The sequence below is a fragment of the Syngnathoides biaculeatus genome, chromosome 3, assembly GCF_019802595.1.
Source record: "Syngnathoides biaculeatus isolate LvHL_M chromosome 3, ASM1980259v1, whole genome shotgun sequence".
Classification (NCBI taxonomy): domain Eukaryota; kingdom Metazoa; phylum Chordata; class Actinopteri; order Syngnathiformes; family Syngnathidae; genus Syngnathoides; species Syngnathoides biaculeatus.
This window is the reverse complement of record NC_084642.1, coordinates 37,612,601-37,625,374: the sequence shown is the minus strand read 5'-3', so window position 1 is coordinate 37,625,374 and position 12,774 is coordinate 37,612,601. Positions and strand designations below refer to the sequence as shown.

Sequence of the window (12,774 nt, the reverse complement as noted above, 5' to 3'; positions counted from 1 at the left end):
GTCCTTCTGGGCCAGAAGCTTTGCAACTGACTTCGGTCACCGCCAAGGCATGGTTGTGAGGCGGCCGTGGATCACTCAACGCCAAAACAGGAGCGGAAGGCAGCCGAGGATCGGTCGCTATTGAGATGTGGTCATCAGGCGGCCGGGAATCGTTCGCCGCCAAGCCATGGTCGAGAGGCGGCCACGTATGGGTCGTCAGGGTCGTCGCCGCGACAGAAACGTGAGGCAGCCGTGGACGGGTCGCCGCCGGGACAGGAATGTGAGCCGGTTGTGTACGGGTCGCTGCCGGGACAGGAACATCAGGTGGTCGTGGACAGGTCAACGTCAGGACAGGCACGTGAGGCGGCCGAGGACATGTCACCGCCGGGACAGGAACCTGGTTGGTCGTGGACGGGTCGAGAAAGGAATGTGAGGCGGCTGTGGATGGGTCTCTGCCGGGACAGGAATGTGAGGCGGCTGTGGATGGGTCTCTGCCGGGACAGGAACGTGAGGCGGCCTTGGATGGGTCGCTGCTGGGACAGGCATGTAAGTCGGCCGAGGACAGGTTGCCACTGGGACAGGCAGCCATGGCGGGTTCGCCGCCGAGACATGGACGTGGGACGGCTGCGGCTCAGTCACCACCGAAGCGTGGATGTGGGTCGGCTGTGGATTGGTTGCCACTGAAGCCTGCACATTTGTCGGCGGCGGATCAGTCGCCACCGAAGCGTGGAGGTGGGTCGGCCGCTGATTGGTCCCCACTGAAGTGTGGACGTGGGTCAGTTGCGGATCGGTCCTCACTGAGGTGTGGACGTGGGTCGGCTTCGGATTGGTCCCCACCAATGTGTGGACGTGGGTCAGCTCCAGATCAGTCGGCACCAAGGCGTGAAAGTGGGTCGGTTGCAAATCGGTCGCCACCGACGGGTGGACATGGATCGGTTGCGAATATGTCGCTGGAGAACACATTCGAGGCATGTTTATCCCAAATTGTGATATGTCGGTCACAAACGATCCAACTCTTTGTAGAGCTTGCAATTTGAAGGATGTATTAATTAGGAACTCTAAATTGCAGCACTCCTGTGACCCTTGTGAGGATAAGCGGGTTGTAAAATGGATTGATGGATGGAAAAAATACGTAAAATCAACTTGTTAGTGGAATATTGACCATATTGAGTTTCTAATTTAATAGAAAAAGGATATTTGAAAGTCAACAGTTTCTTGCTCAGATTTCTCATCAGAAGCAAGTAAATCTTTCATGTGGAAAGCATGAGCAGAAGTCTGCTTGTATTGAAAGGTCTTTACCAATTTGTGTGTTCTAGCACTTTTCATAACCTGAAAAAGAGATGATTTCATTGCATTTATGTTAAAGATCCACTGAAAACTGTGTTGGCTTCTAATAGAACATTCTTTATAGCAATTAAAAGTAAAGTTAAGCTAACACCTCTATATACCCAACTTGTCTGTAACTTGAAGTCACTGAGAAGTAGACAAATCACTCAATTAAATAGTCGTAGTGAGGCTGCCTGTTCAGTCCCGTGTTCAAATCACGTCGACTTACTTCAGACTCTTATTCCTTTAAAATGTGGGCAGGGAGGAAGAGAAGTCATTTGAAGAATTATTTTGTCTGTCACGACCCATCGGAACGAAGGTAAAACCCAAATGCAGGAGTACATACAAATCGGGAAAAACTTTATTATTCAATGGTCGGGGATCGGGCAGGCAGTCAGGTGAAGCAGCGGTAGTTGCGACGTTGGACGTAGAGAACAGGTCAGTGGGCAGGCAGGAGTCGGTACACGGGAGCACGACCAAAGCAGGCAGGAGTATCAAGGGAGTCAGGCTTACGGGGTCGGTCGGAGAACAGGCGAGGGTCGGTACACACGGGTTGACGATCAGGGATACGAGAGTGCTGGAACGGGGCATGAACCTCAACAATCTGGCGGAAGACCAGTCATCATCTGGGTCCTATGTATACAGGGGATAATCAGCCGGCATGAGGCGCAGGTGTGTGCCTTCCAATTAGTGCGACCGTGCGGGCACCCGCACAGCCCGGGCTGGAGTGGCAGGATCATGACAGTCTTGGTTAATTTATCTGTGCTGGTCTAAAATAAATGGATGTAATTTTCTCCAATGGAGAGTAACGGTGGGAAGAGAGTAGGATAAAGGTGGTGAGGACTACAGAGGAAGATGTGAGGTGACTTGTCTTTTTCAGTGATAGGTATTAAAAATGATGGACAAACAGTCCATGAAATGATTCTTAATGAAAATATATTAGCTGTATTTTGAGTACTCTTTTACGCTAAAATAATTCAAATGTGGAAATTTTGGGGAATTCTTTTCTTCCAGACCAAGTAAAGAAATGAATCAAGGACTACGGTATACCTCTGATTGATATATCGCATTACAGCGGTTAGCACACCTGCCTCACAGTTCCAAGGACCAAAGTTGAAATCCAACCTCACTCGTGTGGCGTCTGCATGTTCTCTGTCTGTGCCTATGTAGCTGTTAATGTGACTGCAAATGGTTGTTTGTTTCTATGTGACCGGTGGCCGTACAGGCCATCCAAACCAAGGTGCTTGGCTAAGCATTTTAGGAGGTCGTTCACGACCCCAAGTGCCAGGGTGCTTACAGCGCCACTCTGGCGGATATCTGTGAGGATAATCCCGATGGCAGCCTCCAGCAGCAGCTCCTCACCTGTGTCTCATTTTCACTAATTATGCCATGCATTTAAAACGTGTGTTGCATTGTTAGGAACCAGTTTGTTGTTTGAGACTGTTTTAGTGTGTGTGAGTACGCAAGCTTCTTGTTAATGAATTTGCCTTGCTACCGCGTCCCAGGATTCCGGTGCCACCATAGTCAAGTCCTGTTTTGTTCATGTTCCAAGTTCTTGGCTTGCTGTTATCTGACCACGTTTCATGATTTTCGGACCTTGCCTTTCTGCCACGTTTTTAATTGTGCTTCGGCTTTCTTGGACCGCTACCTGTGTATTAACTCTGCCTGAAATAAACTACCCTTGGAAAAGCATATCACTGGCTCATATTCCTGCATTAGGGTCCTACCCCGTGCCGCATGCACAGAACAAACTGGCCAGACATGGACCCAGCAGACTTTTGCACAATGAATGATTCCTTTCAAAGACGGCAGTATGGAGAACTTTTTGCCTTCTTTCTGCAAATTGGAGAGCAGCAGGCCGCTTTCGGGAGCGGGGATTGATCGACCAGAAATTAAGATCGTGCACAAACCGCACTGTAACCACAGTACAGTATTCGCCTTGCCCTTGCAGCACTGTGTACATTGCCATTATTCTGCTACACTGCTGAGAAATGTCTATAATTTATTTCAATGTCCAAAATACTCAACTCTGTACATTGCTGCTCACAATGTCAACACCACAAATCTATGTACAATGTGTAAAGAAATTGTAGTTGTCATGGTCTTGCCGGTCCAGCCCTGGCTGGGCGGGTCCCAGCACACCAGCGCTGATTAGGAGGCGCACACCTGCGCCTCATCCTCGTTGATTAACCCCTGTATTTATAGGACCCAGGGGATGACTGGTCTTCGCCAAATCGTAGCAACTCATGCCCCGTTTCTGCACTCCTGTATTCTTTATTTTGAACCCTGGTGTACCGACCTCCGCCTGTCCTCCGACCGACCCCGTAAGCTTGACGTCTTTGAGACTCCTGCCTTCTGTCATTGATCTCCCGTGTACCGACCCCTGCCTGTCCGTGGACCTGCTCTCTACGCCCGACGTCCTGACCTCTGCTGCTCCACTTGACTGTGTGCCTGATCCCCGACCTTGGAACGAAAAAAAACAGTTCTCCCAAACTGCCTCTGCGTCCCCGGAGTCCTGCATTTGGGTCCTCCACCGTACCGATGGGCCGTGGCAGTAGTTCTCATTAAATTAGCCAGACTGACCATATTTGTTATATTGTCTGTAATAGAAAGAATAATGTACATATTTTAGAAAGACCAGTTTATTTGTATTTTTTTTTCATTTTTTTCAACTATTTAGTCTCTTATAGCACTGCAGGTCTGAGAGGTAAGTTGTATGTCACATATTTATAAGACATTTGACAATAAAGTTACTTGAACTTGAACAAAGTGTTTTTGTAAAGTGATATCTCCAAAGTAGAAATATTTTCCCGAGAACGGGCCACAATTCCCTCCTAATAGTTTTCAAGGTCTTATTTTTAAAAACGAATTTAGGAGTAATAAACGTTGCTAATGTTGTTATTGTCCTGAATGAATTTTAACACTGCTTCCATTCGGATAGAGGTAATTCCCCAAAGTGATCTTTAATAATTGTCATGTCATCTTTTTTGTCTGTTAATGTACACTACCTTTCTCCAATGTAGCCAGCAATGCATTGGCACTGGCCACTGATGTGGTCACACAAGCCTCCGTTACGACAAGTGCACTCCTGGGAGCAGTTGATGCCGAATGAGCCAAATTGACATGGCTGCGCACACACGGGACCCTGAAAAGGGATGACAACAAGCTCTCACATTTGTTTATTACACATCTTTGTCTACAATAAAGGTTCCAAAGTTCAGCATACCACCCAACCGGCAGTACAGGAACACTCTCCAGTCACATGATGGCACATTCCACCATTCTGACAGGGACAGCGCTGCTCACACAGGGAGCCGTGCTTTCCTGATGGGCAAGGGTCCTCGCAACTGGGGCAAAAGAACATCAGTCCATTTTAGAATGACAGAAGTTCCGTTTGAACTGGCAAGATAGATTTTTAAAACACAGTAAGGACAAGTCATTCTTTTTAGACAAGCTTTTTAAAAATGAGAAAACAATACAAACAATTTAAATAAAAATATTTAAATGTATTAAATACAAAATAAAAACACACAGATGCAGATGCACTTCTCATTGGGACTTTTATCAGAAAAAAAATACTAGGGTATCTAATAGAGTTATTAAGTGTATTTTAGCACACTTTAAATAATATGTTGTATGTTAAAAAAGCCTTTTTTAATGAAATAATCACATACGGTGGACTAGTACTATATATCCGTAATGTTTTTGTATTTGGATCAAAATCAATACTGAGATTAAAATATACTCAACTTTTTTATACACCACTAAAAAACAACTGCATTAACAAAGTAAAGAGTACTTCATATTGAAAATACAATGGTAAACAAACAACAACAATGATGATAATGATAAAAATGGGGCAGCACGGTGATGCAGCTGTTAGAGCATTGGCCTCACAGTTCTGGGAACCAGGGTTCAAATCCTGGCCCCGCCTGTGTGGAGTTTACATGTTCTCCCCGTGCCGGTGTGGGTTTTCTCCGGGCACTCCAGTGTTCTTCCCACATCCCAAAACATGCATAAAAGGTCAATGGAAGACTCTAAATTGCCTGTAGATCTGAATGTGTGTGTGAATGGTTGTTTTTATGTGCCCTGTGATTGGCTGGCAACCACTTCAGCGTCTACCCCGCCTCTTCCATAAAGATAGCTGGGGTAGGCTCCAGCAAGCCCAGTAGCCTAATGAGAAGAAGTGTTTAAGAGAAAGGATGGATGAATGGATAATAATAATAATAATTAGAGAAGATGGATTGATAGATCATCTGCAATGTAATTTACTACTACAGAACTCAAGAAACAAGCATAAAGACTTTATCAACAATGAAAAGATACCTACAAGGTCCCGGTGTATCCAGGTGCACAGAGACACTCGCCGCTTTCATGGTGGCATCTTGCACCATTTAGGCATTGGCACTCAAGCAGACAGTCTTTGCCATATAAGTTAGGTTCACAGGGTTCTTCACAACGCCAGCCCTGATAGCCATCTGTGCAGACGCAGGCTCCTGTGATCGGGTTACATTTTGCGCCATTCTGACACTGACAGCGATTATTGCAGTGAGGACCCCAGAAGTCACTTTCACAGGCTAGAAAAATAGAAATGAGGAAGTCAACATTTAATACCAAACATTACCTCATTTATTTTATTTGAGGAGTCATTTAGATCTCCACATGAATATTAACAATAATAAATTCATGAACGCATGGATTTATTCAAATATCTAAAATGGAGGTGCAGACAGTTTTAGTATTATTGACGGAACTAGATGAAAAGCTCAAGAAAGGAATCAAGAAAGGAATCAAGAAGATACTGTTAAATTCAATGTAAATTAAAACCACTGCTGTTAAAAAAACAATTAATCATACAACAAGACCATCAAGGTAATAAACATGATATTTGCTAATATATACATGACATTTTGGTGGGTTGGAGAATATTTTGGCCATTGCAAAGATGTTAATGTAAAACCAACATTCATACAGCAGTGTCTTGTGTCCTAAGCGGCTTAGTAGTTAAAACAAAACTCTCATACAATGAGTTGAAAAAAAACAAAGAAGGATGAGGAGCACTTTACTGTATGTGCTGTAGTACATTGAATGTTTGAACAGAGTAGAGAAAAGAAAAAAGTAGCATCACTTTCTCTCTATCCCACTCTTATTTCCTCCTATTTTATTTATACACATTCCTCCTGTCCTCTTTTTTTCTCTCATCTTCTGCCTTGCTTTCAGAGAGGGGAATTGTCTTTATTACTCTTAACTCACGAGCCACCACCATCAAATCCTTTATACTCTCAAAGCCTCAATTATTCAACAGGAAAGAGACAAAATCAAGTCACTAATGGCTTTGATCATTAGTCGCTTGCTGGCACAAAGCAGAACTTTTTTCCAGTAAATTAAAAACCGGATGATACTCTGACAAGATCTTACCCAGTAAAGGAATAATTTTCAGTGATGCAATCACTTGTTGCTTTCTGAGTGGCATGTACATATTGTTCGGGAATGCTTTGTGAAATAGGGCTGGATGATTCCTTCATTTTGTGTACCGCTTATGCTCATTAGGGTTGCAGGCGTGGAGCTTATCCCAGCTATCTTGAGGTGAAAGGTGGGGCACACCCTGAATTAGTTGCCAGCCAGTTGCAGGGCATAGGGCTGGGTGGAATGTCATAAATTTCACATCATATATTCCTTCACAAATGCAGCCCTATGGGGCACAAACCAGTGCAATCCCAAGCCAGGATAAATGCAGAGGGTTGCGTCAGGAAGGCCATCCGGCGTAAAAACTGTGGCAAACAAATTTGAGCGTTCATCGAAAGAATCCCATAGCGGATCGGTCGTGGCCCAGGTTAACAACGCCCGCCCCCGGCACTGCTAACCTGCAGGGCGTCGGTGGAAATTCAGCTACTGTGGGTCGAAGACAAAGAAGAGGAGGAAACCGGATCCATCGTCAGAAGAAAAAGAGGAACTGGTTGCCAGCCAATCGCAGGGGACATAGAGACAGACAACTGTCACACTCACAATCCCACTTAGGGGCAATTTAGAGTCTCGAATTAATGCATGTTTTTTGGGATTTGGGAGGAAACCGGACTGCCCAGAGAAAACCAGTGAAATTAATGTTCTGTTTAATTTTCCCTCTCAACCTCTGTTGTAATGTAGAGATGATGTTGAAAGGGGTTTGCGGCTTGGATATCTCACCTCGGGTGCCATTACAACTTGGGCCGCCCTGCTTCTAAGGTAAATGAAAATACTTAAAGGGGAAATCCAGTGCTTGGCATGAGCAATGTATCCAATAGGTCAAGTAATATGTACTCTATTTTGACAACTTGATGTTAAGTCCTATCTCATTCAAAGTGTTTTGAGAAGATTTTTATCGACAATTACGAATTTTCAGGGGCGCTGCCTTTTTTGCGATTCACGTGACATATGTGCGCGGATGTGACGTGTTAGGTGTGTGACATTGTGCCCAGAGCGAAGTCCACCTCTACTCCATGTATTATCCTGAATCAGATGCACTTGTGAGAGGTCGTTAGCTGCATAAAGACACCTGTCCACCCCATAGAATCAGTAAGACGCAAACTTGTAACATGGACAAGACCAAAGAGCTGTCCAAAGACACCATAGACAAAATTGTACAACTCCACAAGGCTGGAAAGGGTGATGGAGAAATTGTCAAGCAGCTTGGTGAAAAAAGGTCCACTGTTGGATCAATCATTAGAAAATACAAGCTAAACATGACGGTCAACCTCAATCGGAGTGGAGCCCCATGCAAGATATCACCTCGTGGGGTCTCAATAATCCTTAGAAAGGTGAGGAATCAGCCCAGGACTACACGACAGGACTTGGTCAATGACCTGAAAAGAGCTGGTACCAGCGTTTTCAAGGTTGGTCATACATTAAGACGTAATGGTTTGAAATCATGCATGGCATGGAAGGTTCCCCTGCTTAAACCAGCACATGTCAAGGCCTGCCTTAACTTTGCCAATGACCATTTGGATGATACAGAGGAGTCATGGGAGAAAGTTTTGTGGTCAGATAAAACTAAAAGGGAATGTTTTGGTCATAAATTTCACTAACCGTGTTTGGAGGAAGACAAATGATGAGTTCTATCCCAAGAACACAATCCCTACTGTGAAGCATGGGGGTGGTAGCATCATGCTTTGGGGGTGTTTTTCTGCGCATGGGACAGGGCGAATGCACTGTATTAAGGAGAGGATGACCGCGGCCATGTATTGTGAGATTTTGGGGAACAAGCTCTTTCCCTCAGTCAGAGCATTGAAGATGGGTCGTGACTGGGTCTTTCAACATGACAATGACCTGAAGCACACAGCCAGGAAAACCAAGGAGTGGCTCCGTAAGAAGCATATCAAGGTTCTGGCGTGGCCTCGCCAGTCTCCAAACCTAAACCACATAGAAAATCTTTGGAGGGAGCTGAAACTCCGTGTTTCTCAGCGACACCTCAGAAACCTGTCTGATCTAGAGAAGATCTGTGTAGAGGAGTTTGCCAAAATCCCTCCGACAGTGCGTGCAAACCTGGTGAACAACTACAGGAAATGTTTGACCTCTGTAATTGCAAACAAAGGCCACTGTACCAAATATTAACATTGGCTTTCTCACGTGTTCAAATACTCTTTTGCGATTGTATCACAGAAATAAATTGTTAAAAAATCATACGTTGTGATTTCTGAATTTTTCTTTTTATATTATCTCTGTCACCTTGGACATGCACCTCCGATGAAAATTTCAGACCCCTCCATGATTTCTTAGTGGCAAAACTTGCAATATAGCAGGGTGTTCAAGTACTCATTTTCTTCACTGTATACAGACAAACAACAGTCACACTCACAATCACAACTTGGGGCAATTTAGAGTCTCCAATTAAAGCTCCACTGACATGAAATGCTTGATTTTTAGTATGTTTTAAATTTAAAAAAAAACCCAAAGGCATTCAAAATGGACCCATCTGTTTTTTTCACCACAAAACAAGATTTTGACGTATGTGGGTTTTTGTAACTCCCGCCATGAAAATCTTATTGAAGGATTTGTTTTGGAGAAGAAGCAGGAAGTGACGTTATCAGCAGGAGTGCACTGACGGGGTCTCGTGTTTGTACTTGTTTTACCTGCTGGAAATTAGCTCTTTGTTCCTTTGTGTTCGCCAAAATGCCGGCTCGTTGTATTGCTGGATATTGTTCAAACACTCGAGAGGATGGATTTACTCTTCATATGTTTCCAAGAGACCCGGTTCGTCGTGGAAAATGGATTGCACAGGGGCAAAGGACGAGAGCTGTGGGGTTCCAAATGACAGGTAGATCTGTATAGACCTATTAAAAAAAATAATCGTTGGGGTGGGATACGTAATCCTCTCAGAACGTAACAACCGCTTTATGGTGTTGTTGTCGCTCGTGGCTGAATGCGCCACAGTTGGCGGCGTTGTTGTTCATTGTTGTTGTTCATTGTTGTTGTTCAACAACGCCGCCGATGCCGTCGGCGCTGAAAAACGCCATCGACAGCAATAAACAACGCTACCAACTATGGAGCACTCAGCCACAAGTGATGACAATGCCATAAAGCGTCCTGGCTCGGCCGGCTCATCGCACCCGGGCCATGGCGTTGTCGTCGCTCTTGGCTGAGTAAACTACACACTGTCGGGGAGTCTATTGTTAGTTAGAAGTGATCCGCATATCATCTAAAAATGGCTTAAAACGATAGGGTAATATTGCGCCGGTCACTTCACTTGATTGTGAGATGTTCTCTTCTTTGAAAAGAGCTTCAGTATCAGAAGGGCCATTGGAAAACTCGGAAAATCTCTCTTGTTTCTCTCCCGTAGCAGGTGCCACTACGTGTTTTCAATCGCGAATGTCCCAGTGTGACGTCTGCTGATGACGTTGCAGGCAATATGGCTACCACTAACTTTGCACATGGATGACACGCTCTCCGCTCATATTTATTTTTTCGTATAGACATTGAAGTGAATAATGTTATATGTATTTTTCATTACAATATGTATTTTAGAATGTTTATAGCCATGTCACTTGGGCTTTAATGTTGTATGTTTTTGGGATGTGGGAGTAAAACAGAGTGCTCGAAGAAAACCGACGCAGGCACATGAAGAACATGGAAACTCCACACTGGCGGGGCCAGTATTGAATCCTGGTTCTCAGAACTGTGAGGCCAACACTTTGCACGTGTGCCACCATACCACCATTAGATTACATACAGCATTAACACCTAAAACTTTACATTTAATTTATTCAATTTATTCTTTCATTTTAATGACATCAATTGTGCCAAACATATATGCGCGTTCATCTGAGATGACACGCTGTGGCGACCCTGAAAGGGACAAGCCGAAAGAAACTTAAAAAATGTGTGAGGTGCAACTGTGATGATATATATGTTTATGTTCTCCATATTTGTTTGTAAATGTAGGTGAGGGCTTCAAGAAGCTTTTTGTTGTTTTAACATCCATCCAACCATTTTCTTAGTCACTTATCCTCACAAGGGTCACGGAAGTGCTGGAGCCTATCCCAGCTGTCAACGGGCAGGAGGCAGGGTACACCCTGAACTGGTTTCCACCCAACCACAGAGCACAATGAGACAAACAGCTGCAATTACAATCAGACTTAGGGGGAAATTTCGAGTGTCCAATTAATTTTGAATGTTTGGGGGTGTGGGAAGAAACCGGAGTGCCTGGAGAAAACCCACGCAGGCATGGGGAGAAATTGCAAACTCCACAGAGGCAGGTCCGTGATCGAACCCGGGACCTCAGAACTGTGAGGCCAACACTTTCCACCTGATCTACCATGCCACGTTGTTTTAAAACTTTAATTATTATATGGCCATTAACTAATTTCCACACCTATTTTTGGTTTTATGCTGACAGCTGGATCTAGGATTGGATTACTTCATTTAGTGATTTGCTATTTCTACAACAAATTGGATTTGACCTATAATTTGCATATGATCTTCTACTTCTTGTTTGAATTCAATATGATAAAAAAAAAAACAAACGTTACTTCACAAATCACATTTAAAAAAAACAAATGCAAAGTCTCTTTCCGGGATCCCTCCAGAAGAGCTGGAAGAAGTGTCTGGGGAAAGAGCAGTCTGGGTGTCCCTACTGAAGCTACTTCCCCCGCGACCCGGAAAAGCGGTAGATAATGGATGGATGGATGGAAATGCGAAGTCTAAAGTGTGTGAGCATCATGCGAACATCCTACACCTACAGCATGACAGATAGACTGATTGGAGACTCATATTCAACAGCAATGGCTTGTTGCATGGTTGAATAAATGTTCATGAAGCTGATGTGTATCTGCCATTAGGCTTGCATCTGTCTAATAACTCACGCAAAAAGTAAAAGCTACAGTAAGATACCATTGTCAGCCAATGAATGACCTGCTGAACTACAATTTAATGTCATGCAATTGCCAATGAAATAACTAATCATACCACACACGCACAAGTGTATACACACACACACACACACACACACGGACAAATAAATAATTTTTAACTGCCAGTTACTGCTTTAGAAGTCAAACATTGATGTTAACTCAGAGGACTGGCAATGAATCTTTGTCATTTCGAGGTTTAGCAGAGCCAAAACTAATTCAAAGAAGCACATGTAAAAAAAAAAATCTAAGTAGTAATTACCCTTGGATTTTCAAACGAACGGCAATTGCTGGTTCCATAAAATGAAATAGGAACTAAAGGATTTAAAAACAATACAGGAGCACAATTTCATAATTTATCATTACTTGATATCAGTGAGGTTAAAAGAAAAGTTATTAGAACAAGTGACAACTTATTACCTAAAGGCTGTATAATTCACCTCCAGAGAAACATATAGGAAAGGAATAAGCAGGAAAACAGTAGTGCTTATGTAAAATTTGATGGTTGACATACAATCTGTTTCCAATGACAACCTTTTATTTCTCGGCTATGCACAGTACTTTAGTCAAGGTGACATACTTGAACAGATAAAATTGTTTTCCTTAGCATATTTTTACACTGCCGTTGAGTCCTTTGACAAGTTGGTAAACAAAAAAAAGAAGCAGTGTGTTAAGCAACCCTACCAACGTAACAAATTATTTACATACAATATTCCATTACAGATAGTTTAAAAGCTACAAAAATAACAATGGATTGTTTTTAAATTATGTTCAGGTGTTTGCATTTTATAACTATGCCAAACAATGTTGAGTTGTCCGGAGACAATTGACCCACAAACCTACATTCGGAAACATTTCCTATATTCAATTAATTATTGTAATTAGTGGCGGAATATTTCAGGCTGTATGGGACATCAGTCGATGAGGGGAAGGGCTGGCCAGATGGATGAAACAGTTTACAGCTTACAGACAAACATCAATCATTAGAAAAATAAGTCTGTAAACCTACAAAATTAATAACTCTACAACATCCATCCATCCTTTTTCTTAGCCACTTATCGGGGAGTGCTGGAGCCTATCTCAGTTATCA

General features: G+C 43.4%; 1 protein-coding gene across 1 annotated transcript in view; it reads right to left on the bottom strand.

Moving 5' to 3' along the window:
* LOC133498606 (multiple epidermal growth factor-like domains protein 11) overlaps nt 1-12,774 on the bottom strand; it is a 217,556-nt gene that overhangs the window by 72,932 nt on the left and 131,850 nt on the right. Inside the window, exons 6-8 of the mRNA XM_061815677.1 lie at nt 5,636-5,882; nt 4,532-4,652; nt 4,314-4,450 (exon numbers count right to left, since the gene is read on the bottom strand). Of these exons, the coding sequence (XP_061671661.1) occupies nt 4,314-4,450; nt 4,532-4,652; nt 5,636-5,882 (505 nt within the window). The remainder of the gene's footprint in view (nt 1-4,313; nt 4,451-4,531; nt 4,653-5,635; nt 5,883-12,774) is intronic.